The 17,029-nt window shown below is 39.9% G+C and overlaps 1 protein-coding gene across 3 annotated transcripts in view; it reads left to right on the top strand.

Moving 5' to 3' along the window:
- The first annotated feature begins 2,151 nt into the window (after positions 1-2,151).
- Positions 2,152-17,029, top strand: part of PRKCI (protein kinase C iota) — a 71,270-nt gene continuing 56,392 nt past the window's right edge. The window contains exons 1-3 of one of the 3 annotated variants that reach the window (XM_055569094.1): positions 2,152-2,488; positions 12,342-12,397; positions 16,545-16,666. In XM_055569094.1, the coding sequence (XP_055425069.1) occupies positions 16,552-16,666 (115 nt within the window). In that variant the 5' untranslated portion in view covers positions 2,152-2,488; positions 12,342-12,397; positions 16,545-16,551. Of the gene's footprint in view, positions 2,489-2,618; positions 2,748-12,341; positions 12,398-16,544; positions 16,667-17,029 lie in introns of those variants that run through there. The other 2 variants (XM_055569092.1, XM_055569095.1) reach the window with 2 other exon arrangements.

Genomic DNA, 17,029 nt, shown 5'->3' with positions numbered 1-17,029 from the left:
CTACTTCGAGACACAGAATAAGCACTAAACAAAACCCAACACCCTTCATAATAAAAATAGGCAAAAAATTAGGAATAGAATGGAACTTCCTTAACCTGATACAAGGCATCTACAAAAAAAAAATCCAGAGCAATAATCACATCTAATGGTGAAAGACTAAAACTATCCACAGAAGACTGAGAATAAGACAAGAATGTTCACATACTTCTCTATTCAACATAATACAATAGCTTCTAGCTAATGCAATCAGACAAGAAAAATAAAAGATATACAGATTGGAAAGGGAGATGTTAGTCTATTTGTATTCTTAAATGGCATAATCTTGTACAAAGGAAATTCTAATGAATTCATCAAAATACTATTAGAACTAATGAATGAATGCAGTAATCCAACCCAGGATTCAGATATATACCAAACTGATTGTATTTCTATACACTAGCAATGAATAATAAAAATAGTGTTAGGATGGGAATGTAAGTTGGCAAAGCTACTATGAACAACAGTCGATGTTAACAATGTTTTAATGATGTTAAAAAATGCTGATGTAGGCTTCCCTGGTACTTGGTCTAGTGATTAAGAATCTGCCTACCAATGCAGAGCACACGGTTCAATCCCTGGTCCAGGAAGATCCCACATACAGAGGGAGCAACTAAGAGCCAGAGCCACTGCTCTGCAGCAAGAGAAGCCACAGCAGGGAAAAGCCATCGCACCTCAACGAGGAGTAGCCCCTGCTTGTTGCAACTACAGAAAGTCCCCGTGCAGCAACAAAGACCCAGTGCAGCCATAAATAAATAAATGATGATGCATGGCTAGTTGGATGCCTTGACTGATTGGCTAAATATTCATTGTGCACCTGTTCCATGCAAGGGCAATATACAAGGGCCAAGATATGGGGAAAGCAGAAGGAAGAAAGGTCAAGTCTTCCATCATACCTTCTAACTGAGTTTCTTCATTACATTTATTATTACATTTTATTTATTATACTACATTCTTTCCATAAAAGACGCTATGCTGCTGCTGCTGCTGCTAAGTCGCTTCAGTCGTGTCCGACTCTGTAAGATCCCATAGACGGCAGCCCACCAGACTCCTCCGTCCCTGGGATTCTCCAGGCAAGAACACTGGAGTGGGTTGCCATTTCCTTCTCCAATGCATGAAAGTGAAAAGTGAAAGTGAAGTCGCTCAGTCGTGTCCGACTCTTCGCGACCCCATGGACTGCAGCCTACCAGGCTCCTCCATCCATGAGATTTTCCAGGCAAGAGTACTGGAGTGGGTTGCCATTGCCTTCTCCGAAAAGACGCTATCAGTTCAGTTCAGTCTCTCAGTCGTGTCCGACTCTTTGCGACCCCATGAATCGCAGCATGCCAGGCCTCCCTGTCCATCACCAACTCCCGGAGTTCACTCAGACTCACGTCCATCGAGTCAGTGATGCCATCCAGCCATCTCATCTTCTGTCGTCCCCTTCTCCTCCTGCTCCCAATCCCTCCCAACATCAGAGTCTTTTCCAATGAGTCAACTCTTCGCATGCTGAGCCCTTAATCAAATTCTTTCCCAAAAAGGTACTGTATAATTGAGATGATTTATGCAATTGGAAGGAGAATTCAGCAGAGAAGAAAGTCTAGACTGTGACGAATCCCAATCATTTCCAATGTCCTCGGATGCCCAAGGTGGATTCAGGATTTGCACGCCAAAGTCTCCTGGGGCACGAGCCGGAGACAGACAGAGAGAAGGCGGGGCTCTCTACGCGTAAGGAACCTCAAGTCCCAGAATTCCACGGGGACTCCAAATCCCAGAAACCCGCACTCTAAATCTTCTCCGAGTCCCCAGTCGGCTGACCGCGGACGCGACCAAGTTAGGAAACTGGGGTGAGATGCCGCAGCACTTGTCTCCAACCATATTTGTAGGGAGGGCTTTTTACAAAAGTATAATTATTTGAATCTTCACGTTCTCTCAGTTACAGCTCCCACAAAAGGCCCCCTGCCGGGGAATATGATATGATGTTCAGCACCTCCCCCATCCTCCCTCCCCTTTGCCTTACTCCCGTAAGAATGGTTCAGCCGGACATTGAGGCTTCTTGATTTGGATCAATGGTTGCACCCGCCCTCCCCCGGAATGTGGGCCTTTGGAGCGAGCGAGGTGGGAGGGACGGAGGCGGGAGGCGTGCAGGGCCCGGGTGGCCGTAGAGGCAGAGCCGGCCGCCGGCGGTGGGAGGAGCCGTGCGGTTCCGGCTGCCCGGGCGAGGCGACACTTGGGTCCGCGCCGCGGGCGGGGACGACAGGTAGGCGAAAGGACAGCCGCGGCTCTGCGGGAGGCTCGAGCTGCGGAGTCCCCTGCGGCGCCCGGCGCGCCCCCCGAACCCTCGGCCTCCGGCGAGGCGGGGGAATAAGGAGATGCCGACCCAGAGAGACAGCAGCACCATGTCTCACCCGATCGCAGGCGGCGGCATTGGGGACCACTCTCACCAGGTCCGGGTGAAAGCCTACTACCGCGGGTGAGTGTCCTGCGGTGGGGGTGGCAGGGGTGGAGAAAGACCAGCTCGGCTTGGCCTGGAGGAGGGGCGAATGTGGGGCTGGAGATGTGGGAGGAATGGTTTGGGCGGGCTAGTCCGGGGGACTCGGGATGGATGACCGAGTGGTCGGGGGAGGAACACCGGGCACTGGATGGGGACACCACCACCCAGTGGTGGTGCAGGACGCCCTGGAACCGCACGGCTGAGAATCCTGAGTAGGGTCCAGGGGAGGAGCCTTGGAGTAAGTAGGTCCCCCTGGTGGGTTTGAGAGACTCGCCTACTAAGATTTACGAAGAGCTTTACGTCTTTTAAGTCTGGATGTATTGGGAGTTGAGAGTTGATTCTGAGTGATGCCTTAGTTAACTAAGTTTACTATTAGGTTTTAAAGACGGAATTGCTTCCGTTTGCTGACCCTTTTGATTACCAGCAGGCCTATAGCCTCTGGTTTTCTAAGTCAGATTTGTCTTGTTCCCGACATGTATCAGGAATATCATCAGGCTGCCAGTATATTAGACGTAGGGGTTATATTTGAGTAAAGTTGATGTGTTTTCAGGGATATGCATTAGGTACTAGGTCTCGCCTAGATTAGGTTGTGTATGTGTAAATTAAAATTCGTGAACACTTCTTTGTCAGTGTTGCTTTAAGTCTTTTTTTTAAGTCTTGTCCTGCAAGAAGAGAAGAGGGTGAGAGTAAGCAGTTTTAAAATCTGTGATCTTTATTCATATTATCACCTAAGTTACAACTACTGTGGTTACCAAAAATAACCCAGTCCTAAAATCACAGTATTAAATCATATTCCATAATCAGTAATCTGAAGTGTCCCCCTTCCTTTGAGTTCAGTTGAGGTGTGAAATTTTTTTTGAGATAATTACATTTAGGAACATTAGAAAGCTGAACTATTAGTGTGAGCTTAAAGGTTTGAAACTGAGGGCTAACAGAAAACCCAACTTCTGTGGCCTGTCGTAACTGCTTGTCCAAGCAGAAGTAAATTGCTTAAAAAAAAAAAAACTCAAGCACTAGGAGGTTTGAAACTGCAGTGCATACTTTTACATTCCTGAGAGGATCAGTGAAGATAGCAAACTTTCAAAATGCCTCCCTTGTTTTGATTTCAAAGAAAATATAAGCTCCTATGTGTCTTATTGATTTGATAAAAGGATTTATTATTTTGTTTGCTGCAGTGAAGCCTCGGACTCTGTTTATTAGCTTGACTGTATTCAGGAGTAGTTAAAGGAGTTATTTTGGACAGTAACAGTGGTTTTGCTTAAATTGATCAAGGAAGTCTTGATTTGAAAACACTAGCTCTGTACTTTGCACTGGAAAAAAAAATGCTTTGTTTCCTTTACCTTATCTTGGACAGATGAAATATTTCACTTTAGAATCTGCTCTCTTTTATAAAGTTGACAGCCTGTGAGTTGTTAGGTGCAGAGAATGAAATATAGTACATTTTCTTTTTTTATAGTGTCTGATTATTGACAGTTTTAAAAAGCTAGATTTACACACACACACACACACACACACACAGTAGGAATGGACAAATTGTTCAAAAATATAAAATGAAAAGTGTTCCCCATCCAGTCCTCCCGACCTCAAGAGTTAACTATTATTGATAGTTCATTTCTTGTTCTTCTGGAGATTGCCTTTATTTCTTACTTTAAAGTTTTATACTTCCGTTTTGTGATTTATCAGCTTTAGATGGTATCTAGCGATTCCTTCCTCCGAAAGATGATAAACTGGGTACACCCTACCCTCTGCTTCCTTGCTCCCCTATGCCTCTCATATTTATTGTTAAACTATTATTTTTAGTTCACCGGTTTACTTTTCTGACTCTTGACATTGAATTTAGGTAGTTTTCAACGATTCCAACTATGAATCATGAAAATAGTGCTTCTTCCTTTTTTCTCCTGTTTTTATTAGTTTGACAATTGCAAATAGGCCTTGTGCTTAATTGCTCAGTTGTATTGGACTCTTTGCGAGCCCATGGATAGTAGCCTACCAGACTCCTCTGTCCATGGAATTTTCCAGGCAAGAATACTGTTTGCCATTTCCCTCTCCAGGGGATCTTTCCTACCCAGGGATCGAACCAGTGACTCCTGCCTTGACAGGCTGATGTTTTACCACTGATACCGTACAGGCCCAAATAGGCCTCTGCTGCTGCTGTTGCTGCTAAGTCACTTCAGTCGTGTCCGACTCTGTGCGACCCCATAGAGGGCAGCCCACCAGGCTCCCCCGTCCCTGGGACTCTCCAGGCAAGAACATTGGAGTGGGTTGTCATCTCCTTCTCCAATGCATGAAAGTGAAAAGTGAAAGCAAAGTCACTCAGTTGTGTCCGACTCTTCGAGACCCCGTGGACTGCAGCCTACCAGGCCCCTCCGTGCATGGGATTTTCCAGGCAAGAGTTCTGGAGTGGGGTGCCATTGCCTTGTCCTTGCAAAGAAATCTAAGTCTGCTCTACTTTAGAATGTAGGTACTGCTCTAATTATTTTTTTTTTTTTAAAGGAGGATAAGGACTTATAACCCTATTAATGCTTGACTAAAATGTCTCCAAGACACTCAGTGTAAAATTTTTTTTTGCTTATTTTTAAAAACCTATGAATTTTGATTAGTAGTGAATCAACCTCTTGCCATTTAGTGCCTTTATTCAATGAAAGCTTTCTAATAGTGCCTTCATTTCAAGCCTCATTTGAAGACAACATCAGCACTCCAAATTGTTCCAATTTCTGACCTCTGAAATTAGATCTGTTAAGATTATATGTTTATTAACAATAGCCCAAACTGATGGTTATTATATTGTGTAGTCAGCTGCTCATTACTACAGATGAAACTAAAATGAGTCACCAGTAAGGATAGTTAAATAAACAGGTTGGCTGTCTAGAACACCTGCCTGGTTTTTAAATAGAAAATTCTTCCCTTACCATCACGAAGTGTGAGGACAATCTGCATATGAAAAAGTTTCTTTTCTTTCACATCATCAGAATGGCTGTTATGGGAGAGTTTCCCCCTTATCCCCTTCTAATAATATTTCTTTCCAGTGAATATTGAAATCTTGGAATAACCAGAATTTTTTAGTGAATGAATTGCTGCCCCTTTCAATGATGTTTAGTGTTCTCATGTTAAATTTGTTCTTAGTGCAACTGTGCTGTCTCCCTAGATATAAAAGATATTTAATTAGCCCTTTTCGAGTTTTTAAGCAGAAGATTAATAGCCCTGAGAATGTGAGTTTATTGTGTACCACCTAAGAGTGCCTGTCTCCTGGCCTGTACTCCTCTTCCCAAGAGCTTGTCACTGCGTAGCCTGCCTTTCTTCAATCATTACCTACTGTTAGTTTGGAGGAGGAGAAACAGGTTTTGTGGGTTAGTGGTAGATTGCCATTGTGTGTGCTATCCTTATATAAAGTTACTGGATATTACGGGGTAGAATTTAACAAGAAAATATCTGGACTACTCATTTCCTTGCATAATAAACATAAGAGAAATTTTGCGAAAAGCTTTGTAAACCTCCGCTGTTGAGCAGTTACAAATCCAGAGGATTCTTTCAGTGCACAACTACAAACAAAATGGGATGAGCTCCTTACATATTTGGAAAGTATAGCTGGTTCAGTGACGAAGTATGCAGGATTTTCTCACTGTGGACAAGTCTTGGCAAGACGTGTTTTTAAAAGTATTACAAAATAATTTTAGAGATATACTTCCAGTATGGGTTCTAAGGAAATAAGAATGATATATTGAGTTGAAAGTTAGGGGAAGGTCAGTTATTGGTCCTAGACTGTCTGGCCCGGCACTGAGCAGAGGCAGCAGATCCATAGCTTCACCAGAGAGAGAGAAAGGGCATGGTGGCCTGCTGCCAAACCCAAAACAACCCTCTCAGAAATTTGGATTAGATAATGTGGAGATAAACCGCTTGTCAGCAGCGAGAACTGAAGCTGAAGAGTTACCAGAGACGCTGGTGAGGCCAGGCTTGCCATGTGCAAACTGAAGGGCTGAGGAAATGAGAAAAAAAAGCAATGTTTCTTGATAGCTTTCTAATACAGCTCCTGGACCCTCTTTCTAAGATTACTTGAGTGTTTGTTTCTTTCATGATTCAAATGAGCCTAATCAAAACACAGATTTTAGAAAACCCAATCTTGTTTAGGATTTCACATTTTACCAAAGGGTGTTTCAACTCAGTTTAATAAATACTGTTGAACAATTACTCTGAGCCAGGTACATGGTACCAGAGTGGTCACAGAGGATGTCGAGGTAGGTATAAGGCTCTGCCCTTGAGGAACCAAGAGACTTGTAGGAGGAAAGACTTTAAAAAGTTCATAAAGTGGTGTGTGTGTGTGTGTGTATGTGTGTGTTTATGTGTACGGATGGCTCTTGGGGAGGAGTTTGGGTTGAGGGAAGCCCTCCTAGAGGATGCAGTGTTTGAGGCTATTAAAGGATAAGTTTGTTTGTCTGGTGGACTACGATGTTGGGTGGGAGGTCATTCCAGGCATTGCACAGCTGCATGATATGCTTGGGGAGTTAAGATGGATTTAGTTGTTAGTCCCATAGTCATTTCTCATTAGGACATAACGTGTATAGTGGGCACTGATAAGTGAGCTAGTAAGAAGGTTACAGGCACTGGATGAGGAAGACTCGAATATCATACTTTGGACTTCAGACTATTTCTCATTGGTGAAGATTTTAAGTAAGGGATGTATGATTTAGATTTTTATTTTAGAAAGATCACTCTTGGAACCAGTGTAGTAGATGAATGAGCAATGGATGAAACTTTATCTGGAGGCTTTGGAAGGAGTCCAGGTGAGAGATTCTGAGATGGAAAAGAGGATGTGGATTTGGGGTGATTTCGGGGGGGGGGGAATCATTATGAATTAGAGAGTGATTGCTTGTGGAAAAGAGAGAGGGTCTGAATCTGACTTGGATTTTCTCATTTGGAGAGACTAGGGAATAGAGAAATAAGAGATTTATTAGAGAAGGTAATTAATTCCCTGAACAAGTAATCAAAATTTGCTTTGGGGGCATCCAGATGGAAATGTCCAGAAGCAATTGAACAGCTGTTTCTTGTGTGCCTGCTCTGTGTCCCCAGCACTGTACGTGACAGACAGCTAACCTATGTAGGAATATGGCTGAGAAGAATGATAGGAACAAAAATGCCACTAGCAGCCGACTACAGATCATAAAGATGAGGCACCAGAGTTAATTTTTAAAATACAGAAATATATAAAGTAGAAAGTTCCCCCATAACCTCTCACTCTCACTTCCTGAGGAGGGCATTGTTAACAGTTGGGGATATTCTACATCATATCAATGTATTATATGTATACATATACACACATGTTTATTTTTCCTATAAATGTGTTCACATGTTTATATGTGTTTCTGTACCTTGAGTTTTTTCATTCATGATCACTTTTCCATGTCGGGATAGACAGATAAGCAGGTAGATACACATAGAGCAATCTGCCTCTTTCTGTATAATTGGCACATAGTCTTGCATACTATTGTTACACCATCATTTATATTATCTTTTTTTCTGGTTGATGAATTTTCATTAAATTGCTCTATCAAGTCATGTTGAAGGAATATCCTTATTTAATATATATTCTTGCATGGTTGAAGATATGCCTATTTTAAAACTTGATATTGTCCTCCAAAAATGTATCAATTGACATTCCCAATAACAGTGTACAAATGAAGCATTTTTCCTTATGATTCCATTACATCTTATCGGTCTTTTAAATTCTTACAAATACAATTGGCAAAAAACGCTAATTTTTTTTTAAACAATATTGAGAAGTAGATATCATTTCTATTTTATGGATGATAATACTGAGGCTTAGTAAACCACAATACAAAGTTGAGTCTTACTCTTCAGAGAAGTTTCCCTTTGCCCTGTTAATATATTGATGGGTCTTTTTGAGATTACTTTATTGTCAAATTCATATTTCATAGTTCTTTTCTATCTCCTTGACTATTAAAATACAGATGTTGCATTTTGGCTTTCTTATAATTAACAATTAATTTGAGGGATGATACTTTGAGATGGTACAAATATTTCCTCACCACCTTTTACCTAGTGGTATTACAGCCATGGATAATCGTGCCTAAATCTATTATATTGGTGAATGCAAGTAAAAATTTTTTTCTGATTCTGCTATATTTAATTTAGGAAAAAAGGTTATGTTGAAATAGCGAAAGGACTGAATATGTTTTTTTTTTTTCAGGTTGTTTTTTTTTAAAGAAGTTAGTCCTAAGGAAAAGCTTTAGATTCTTTATTTTAGAACATAGGAACATAATGAATGCTTAAAATTGTTTGGTGAAGCACAGTTAAAAATGCTTTTTTTTTTTTCTTTTTTAAATTCAGCTAAAACTATATCTAAATTTACCATTTTGGGCATCTCTGTGGTGAAGCAGACTGTATTGTTGAAGACCAGTGGTAAGCTAATTTATGCCAACACTGAAGTTAAAACCAGGAAAAAAAAATCTTCCATGGATAATTTGTTTTGTACCTTAGAAGTAATATCTTTATTTTGCAGTTTATTTTTAGTTTTGGTACTATAATAAGGATCTGGTGAATGTGGGATAAATGAACATAGTGCTTACCCAATTGCTTAGAGGGGTATTTATAAAAAAAAGTCCCTTAAAGGTTTTAGTTCCTGGAACTTAAGGAGTGGCAGTTGATAAAGCCTCACTGCTTCACTGAGTCTCTTTAGGATGTATGTACTTATGATTTCTAAAGGATTTTTAAAGCATGTTTTAAAAGTATTTGCACAGTCTGGTAAATATTTTACAGGTCTTGAAAAATAAAGTTTCTGAAAAATCTGTATTATTTACAAATATGCTTCCATAGTGTTAATTGTAACTATGAGTGAACCTTAATAAGAAACTCATATTTTGATGACACCTGATCATACTAATTTCTTCTCTTTGCATTCAAAGAGATAATGTCACACTTATTCTTTGCCAGGGAAGTTCAGCGGAAGCCTTTTCTTCTCTTCTGATTTAGTTCTAAAATGTATTCTCCCAATCCTCACCCCCTCATAATAGTAACCTGGGGGATAATTTGAAAGAAAGATTGCTTTAAGGTAAGCAAGTTGCCTTTTAATGTCACTAGAGGAAGGAACTATTTTCTGCTTTAATTTTCTTTTTGAAATACACATTTTAAAAATAATTAGAACAATAATTTTATTTATGTATAACTAATTTAAATTTTGTTTTATATTTTATTTATATTTATTTTATTACAGAGTAACATGTATCATAAAATCATACCTTTACATGGTAGAAAAATTAATAATAATCTATGCCATTCAGAAGGGTTTCAATATTTACAAAGTACCTCTTCTTTCTATCTCTTGTCTCCTCCTAATCCCCATTTCCACCACCAAGATTTAACTACTATTAAAATTTTGCTTTCTTTTTATTATATCTGTTGATCAATATGAAAGATAAGGAATTTAGCACTTTTTCATTGCCTCCTCTCCTCACAATTTTTAGTTTTTCTTGTGGTTACATTTGAAGCTTAAATAATATACCTCCTCCTCCTTTTTCTTTTATTTATAATTATAGTAAAATGTTTTAAATTGACTATCTTAACCATTTTTAAGTGTACAGTTGAGTAGTGTTAACTATATTCACATTGTTATGTGACCAATCCCCAGAACTTTTTCATTTTGCAAAACTGAAGTTACATATTAACAACTCTTCCATCTTCCTCCAACCCCCAACCCCTGGCAACTACTATTCTGTTTCTATGAATTTGACTCCTTGTAGCTCAGAGGTTAAAGCGTCTGCCTGCAATGCAGGAGACCTGGGTTCGATCCCTGGGTTGGGAAGATCCCCTGGAGAAGGAAATGGCAACCCACTCCAGTACTCCTGCCTGGAGAATCCCATGGACGGAGGAGCCTGGTGGGCTACAGTCCACGGAGTCGCAAAGAGTTGGACACGACTGAGCGAATCCTTAGTCCTTAGTACTTAGATACTTCATATACATGGAGTCATACAGTATTTGTCTTTTGGCGACTGGCTTATTTCACTTTCAAGATTCATTCATATTGTAGCATGTATGAGAATTTACTTTCTTTTTAAGGCTGAATAATACTTCTTTGTGTTTGTATATCACATTTAGTTTATGTATTCATCTGTCAGTGAACACTTGGGTTGCCTCCACCTTTTGGCCATTGTGAATAATGCTGCTGTGAATGTGGGTGTACAAATATCTGTTGGATTCCCTGCTTTCAGTTCTTTTGGATATATGGAGCCAGAAGTGGAATTGCTGGATCATATGGAAATACTTTTTTAAATTTTTTGAGGAACATCCGTACTGGTTTCTATAGCTGCTGTACCATTTTACATTCCCACCAGTAGTACACAGGGCACCAGTTTCTCCACATCTTTGATTACACTTGTTATTCTAGGTTTTTTATAGGAGCCATCCTGATGGATACGAGGTGACATTTTATTGTGATTTTTTCTATTGGTGTGTAGTTGATTTACAATATAGTTTGTTGTGTTAATTTCTGCCCTATCATTATGGTTTTGATTTGGATTTTTCTGATAATTAGTGATGATAAACATTTTTTTCTTAAGCTTGTTGGCCATTTCTATATACTCTTTGGAGAAGTGTCTGTTCAAGTCCTTTGACTATTTTTAAATTCAGGTTATTATTTTTTTTCTTGTTCTCTGCTTTTAAATTTAATTATTAATTTTAGATAAGAGTGTTGACTCTTCATTAGGAAAGACATGTTTTTGAATTTATACTTCCTTTTGCTTTCTCACGTCTCAATTTTTCTTGTTAATTTTTACATTGTAAAGGTATATAACATTATTCTGTTCTTTAACTCATATTTTTTAAGGCAGTTTTTTAAAAGCACTTATAATGAATGCTTATGTAAGTGTGATGCACTTGAAAAACAAAGAAGTGTGATTAGATGTTTAGAGAAGGAAAAGTAATTTTGTGTCAGTAAAACTTTTCTCTTTAAAGGGTTCCAGTTAACTTTAATTTTGGGGGCTGGTATGTTTTCTCCATCAATTTTATCTCATCTGTTTTCAGTCATCCAGGATTTTTTCATACTTTCTGGTCTGCTGTTGATGCCTTTTTTTGTTTTCTAAGACTTTGATAAACTTGTCATTTCAGTGGGCCCTTAGAATGAAAGGGGCTTCCCTGGTGGCTCAGACAGTGAATAATCTGCCTACAGTGTGGAAGACCTGGGTTCAATACCTGGGTCAGGAAGATCCCCTGGAGAAGGGGATAGCAAACCACTCCTATATTCTTGCCTGGAGAATTCCATGAAGAGAGAATCCTGGTGCGCCACAGTCCATGGAGTCACAAAGAGTTGGACACGACTGAGAAACTAATACTTTCACTCAGAAAGGATATAGATGTTTGTTCCCTCTACCATATTGAACAATCTGTGTGTTGTCTTTAGAAAGCTGGATTATTTTCATCTAATAAGGTTCCACTTTTATTTAAAGTATTATATGAATACATAAAGTTTTAAAAGTTCTTGAACACATTAAGGGTATGTTGAACACATTAAGCTATATGCTAGGTTGGTCTTCCCTGGTGCGTCAGTGGTAAAGAATCCACCTGCCAGTGCAGGAGACTCAGATTCAATCCCTGGGTTGGGAGAATCCCTTGGAGAAGGAAATGGCAACCAGTCCAGTATTTTTCCCTGGGAAATCCCAGGACTTGCAGGCTGCGGTCCATGGGATCACAAAAGAGCCAGACACAGCTTAGCAACTAAAAAACAAACAATATGCTAGGTATTATTCCAAGTATTACAAGTGTGAATTCACTTGACACATTAAATCCTTAAAATACCATAGGAGATAATATTATTCTCATTTTATAGGTGAGGAAATTGAGCCAACAGAGAAGTCAAATAATTCACTTAAGACCATACAGCTGGTAAGTGATAGAGCCTGGATTCAAACCCAAACATACTGGCTTTAGCTCTCATGTCTTAACCATTATACTATGGCTACCTCGAATATGTCATTCCTCCTTTGTGGAATGCTTTTTATTTTACATTTCCTCGTGCTTTTTTTAGAGTCCAACATACGACACCTCCATTTACTCAACATATATTAATTGAGCATCCATTCTGGGCCAGATGTTGTGTTAGATACTGGTGATACAGCGATGAGCAAAACAAAATGCTTACTCTCTTGAATTTTACATTTAGTTGGGGGAATATGTATAAATTTTTGGTGCTGGCAATGTATTTTCACTGAAAAAAAAAAAAATCAGTTTCATGTACTAAATTGTACAGGCTCCTCTGTCCATGGGGATTTTCCCGGCAAGAATACTGGAGTGGATTGGCATTCCCTCCTCCAGGGGATTTTCCCAACCCAGGGATCAAACCCAGGTCTCGCGCATTGCAGGTGGCTTCTTTACTATCTGAGCCACCTGGGAAGCCCATGTACTAAATTAGACTCATTAAATCTCTGAAACAAGGATTATAGTTTTTATTAGCCAGTCTCTTAAAAGCGAGATTGACTTATTGTACCCATTATGCTTTTGTCACAAAATAACATCTGATGGTAGCTATGCTTTGGGTGGATGCTGTTGTGGGAGGTAGTGCTGCAGATGAGCATTCAGGTGGTTTTTCAGGAGTACTTTTGGGGTTGATAGCTATGGAACATAAGGGGAGGGAAGGAAGCAAGCTTAGGTAGGGAAATATCAAGATGCTGTGAAGTCTCAACAGAAACCTTAGCTCACCCTCTGGGGAGTTCTAAAGATGAATTGGCACTTCATAGCTTTTGTAAGTCACATGTAGGACCTTTATACTGAATTGGTCATTGGTTGTGGGCTGACCAGGAACGGGCTTTGACTATAGATGAGGAGTCAAATCTCTGAAAGAGGCTGAAGACTGGGGATGTCTGCTGGTAGCATTCCCGGCAGCTGGTATGACAGGTACTCTATTGCTAATGGGGAATTCTGAAGGTGGAGTGGAGAGAGGAATGGTCAGATCACAGCATCCACAAGTGTCATTAGATGTGGATTTGAATTAATTTTCTGTTTCCTGTGAAACTCTGGCAAATATTCCTTTGTGCTTTTGCTTTTTAAATCTGTAAAACAGGATTAGTTTGACAGTTATTATGAAAATCATATAACCTGTTTGTTCAAACACCTGAAACACACTAAAGAATCTGTATATGTTTATAGGCTAAGGAAACATAAACAGTGGTATTTCCTTGTCAGTTCAATTCAGTTCAGTTCAGTTGCTTGGTCATGTCCGACTCTGTGACCCCATGGACTGCAGCACGCCAGGCCTCCCTGTCCATCACCAACTCCCAGAGTTTACTCAGTCTCATGTCCATTGAGTCGGTGATGCCATCCAACCATCTTATCCTCTGTCGTCCCCTTCTCCTCCTGCCCCTAATCCCTCCAAGCATCAGGGTCTTTTCAAATGAGTCAGTTCTTTGCATCAGGTGGCCAAAGTATTGGAGTTTTCAGCTTCAGCATCAGTCCTTCCAATGAATATTCAGGACTCATCTCCTTTAGGATGGACTGGCTGGATCTCCTTGCTGTCCAAGGGATTCTCAAGAGTCTTCTCCAACACCACAGTTCAAAAGCATTAATTCTTCAGCACTCAGCTTTCTTTATAGTCCAACTCTCACATCCACACATGACCACTGGAAAAACCATAGCCTTGACTAGGCGGACCTCTGTTGGCAAAGTAATGTCTCTGCTTTTTAATATGCTGTCTAGGTCGGTCATGACTTTCCTTCCAAGGAGTAAGCGTCTTTTAATTTCATGGCTGCAGTCACCATCTGCAGTGATTTTGGAGCACAAAAGCATAAAGTCAGCCACTGTTTCCAGTGTTTCACCATCTATTTGCCATGAAGTGATGGGACCAGATGCCATGATCTTAGTTTTCTGAATGTTGAGCTATAAGCCAACTTTTTCACTCTCCTCTTTCACTTTCATCAAGAGGCTCTTTAGTTCCTCTTCACTTTCTGCCATAAGGGTGGTGTCATCTGCATATCTGAGGTTATTGATATTTCTCCTGGCAATCTTCTACATTCAGTTAAGGAATATTTGAGTCCCTATTGTGTACATAAAATAGTTACATGAATGTAGTAAAGAGTCAAGAATTTTTATCTTCCAGTTTATAATTTAGCTAAGGATGTGTGTATGTAATTAATTGAATAACAAAAAATGGAGCATAAGATACAGGTTGGGCAGGTTTAGAAGTGTAGACCACTGGGGCTATGAGGTTAAAAAAGTTTTAATGGAAGTTGATGTTGAAGAAAAAAAGATGATGTTGAAGAAAAATTTCTACCTCCCTCCTTAAACTGAGGAAGTGACAGGATTAAAACTTGGATCATCAAAGTCTTATGTATGGGGATTGTGAGTACAGATGTCTATAATAGAGTGTTTGTGCTGGAAATGGTGGGATCACGTTAAGAATAGAAATTGGAACCAGCTTATCTAGAGTATTAAATACTACAAAGAAAGCTGAAATTACAGATTTAGGAGATACTTACATAGAGTTAATAGATAAAACACTAAAAGTGAATTAGGTTTCAGAAAGAGAAAGACAGAGAAGGAATAGGAGAGAAGGTGTGAAGAATGTCTTATGATTGAAGACAGAAGGAGACTTAATAAGTGTTCAGAATGGTAGAAAGGGAGACGGAAACAGACTGTTACGAAAGCCAAGGCAAGAGAGTTCTAAGAGACAGGGGCATGAAACCATGATATGCTTAGGAAGAGACTCGTTTTCAAGAAAAGGCCATTCACTTTCCATGTGTGGCTCTCTGCTAAGCTTCTGTAGAGTCTCTGAAGACTGGAGTTTTAACTTTTTTTTGCAGATGACTAATAATTTTAACACCTTACTTCTTACTCCACCTTCTGTATTCCAACTACCCATGTCAGTTCACACAGTCCCGAACACATTTCCTTCCTTTCTTCAACAACTAGTTATTGAATACCCGTTCTGTGCTAGACATTGTGTTGGCCACCAGGAATATAATGAACAAAATTCCTACTTTCATCAAGCTTACATTTGTAGCTGGGGTAGATGGTAGACTCTAAACACTGGTTTATCTGTCCAGTGGTAGAAGAGGTAGGTCAGAGGGGCAGCAAGGGCCAGTTCCTACAGGGCCTTGTAGACCCTGCTGGGGACTTTGGGTTTCCCTTTACTTTTGGAAAAGGCATTTGGAGAGTTTAAAGCAAAGGAAAGACGTGAACAACATTAATTTTGTAAAACCCTTATGACAGAGCCTGGCACATGGAGATCGCTATATATTTGTTGAATTAGTCATTGGGTCTATTTGACTTTCCTTGGAAAGGATGACTGTGGCTGGCTACTCCGTGGGGATCAGATCACAGGGAGTCTTCTCATGGTTCCTTGGAGGAACACCCAGGCTTTTGTTCTAAAACATTTTGTTGTGTTTTTGAGTCTTGTAGTAAATAGCTGCTTGGTGGATTTATTTAGGTGTTACGATTTATCTAACAGTAATGTGAAAATAAATGCACATTTATGTCTATTCCTTTGTTTTGGGGGTGTCTACCTTATAATATGAATTATATTTTAGAGTCAATTTTGGGGATTGGATTGCTAATCTGGGTGGTTAGTCTGTGGAAGTTAAGGCTGAAGAAGAGGACGTGACAGATCCTTATTAAATTTTTGAAGGGCCATCTCTTTGATGAAGATAGACTTCTAGGGAAGGGGAGATTAGCGATTAGAGACTGTAAGATATTTCAGTTAAGTATAATCCAGAAGCCGACCAATAATAGAGCTACTTGTCTTTGGAGTATTGTGCTCACAAAAGAGTGAGCTTCTGATAACTAACATTAAAGCAAAAGTGGACCTCCTATTTGTTAAAGCAGGTAGGGTGGGCTTCTTGAATGAGGAGGGGAGATTAAGATTTCTCACAAAACCACTGTTTTTATTTTTAAGCATTATTAAGTATTGGTGTTTTATTTTTTACAGAGATAGTTTACTGGAAGTGACACGTGTTGATGCTCACACAGAATCTCTGAAGTCCATCAAAACATCAGGCATTATTAGTCACTCTCTAACTTAAAACTCCTTTTTCTTTTTCAGGGATATCATGATAACACATTTTGAACCTTCAATATCCTTCGAGGGTCTTTGTAATGAGGTTCGAGACATGTGTTCTTTTGACAACGAACAACTTTTCACCATGAAATGGATAGATGAGGAAGGTGAGTGGCAAAGAGAGGGCTGCCTGTGTGAGCATTCGATTTCAGATGCCATTCTATTGTCTGTTTTTAAAGTGTAGTAAAAATTCTAATTAATATAAGGAGGGAAAGGTATGTTAGAAATTTGATGCCATTCTTATTTTCCGTCTAAAAGAGTACCAGAGAGGCACTTCCCTGGTGGCTCAGCGATAAAGAATCCGAGTGCCAATGGAGGAGACACAGGTTCTATTCCCAGTCCTGGAAGATCCCCCATGCCACAGAGCAACTAAGCCTGTTCACCCCAACTATTTGAGCCTGTGCTTTAGTGCCCATGAGCTGTAATTGCTGAAGCCCACATACCCTAGAGCCTGTGCTCAGCAACAGGAG

The sequence above is a fragment of the Bubalus kerabau genome, chromosome 2, assembly GCF_029407905.1.
Source record: "Bubalus kerabau isolate K-KA32 ecotype Philippines breed swamp buffalo chromosome 2, PCC_UOA_SB_1v2, whole genome shotgun sequence".
NCBI classification, from domain to species: domain Eukaryota; kingdom Metazoa; phylum Chordata; class Mammalia; order Artiodactyla; family Bovidae; genus Bubalus; species Bubalus kerabau.
The sequence above is the reverse complement of the archived record's forward strand: the minus strand, read 5'-3'. Positions and strand labels throughout refer to the sequence as shown.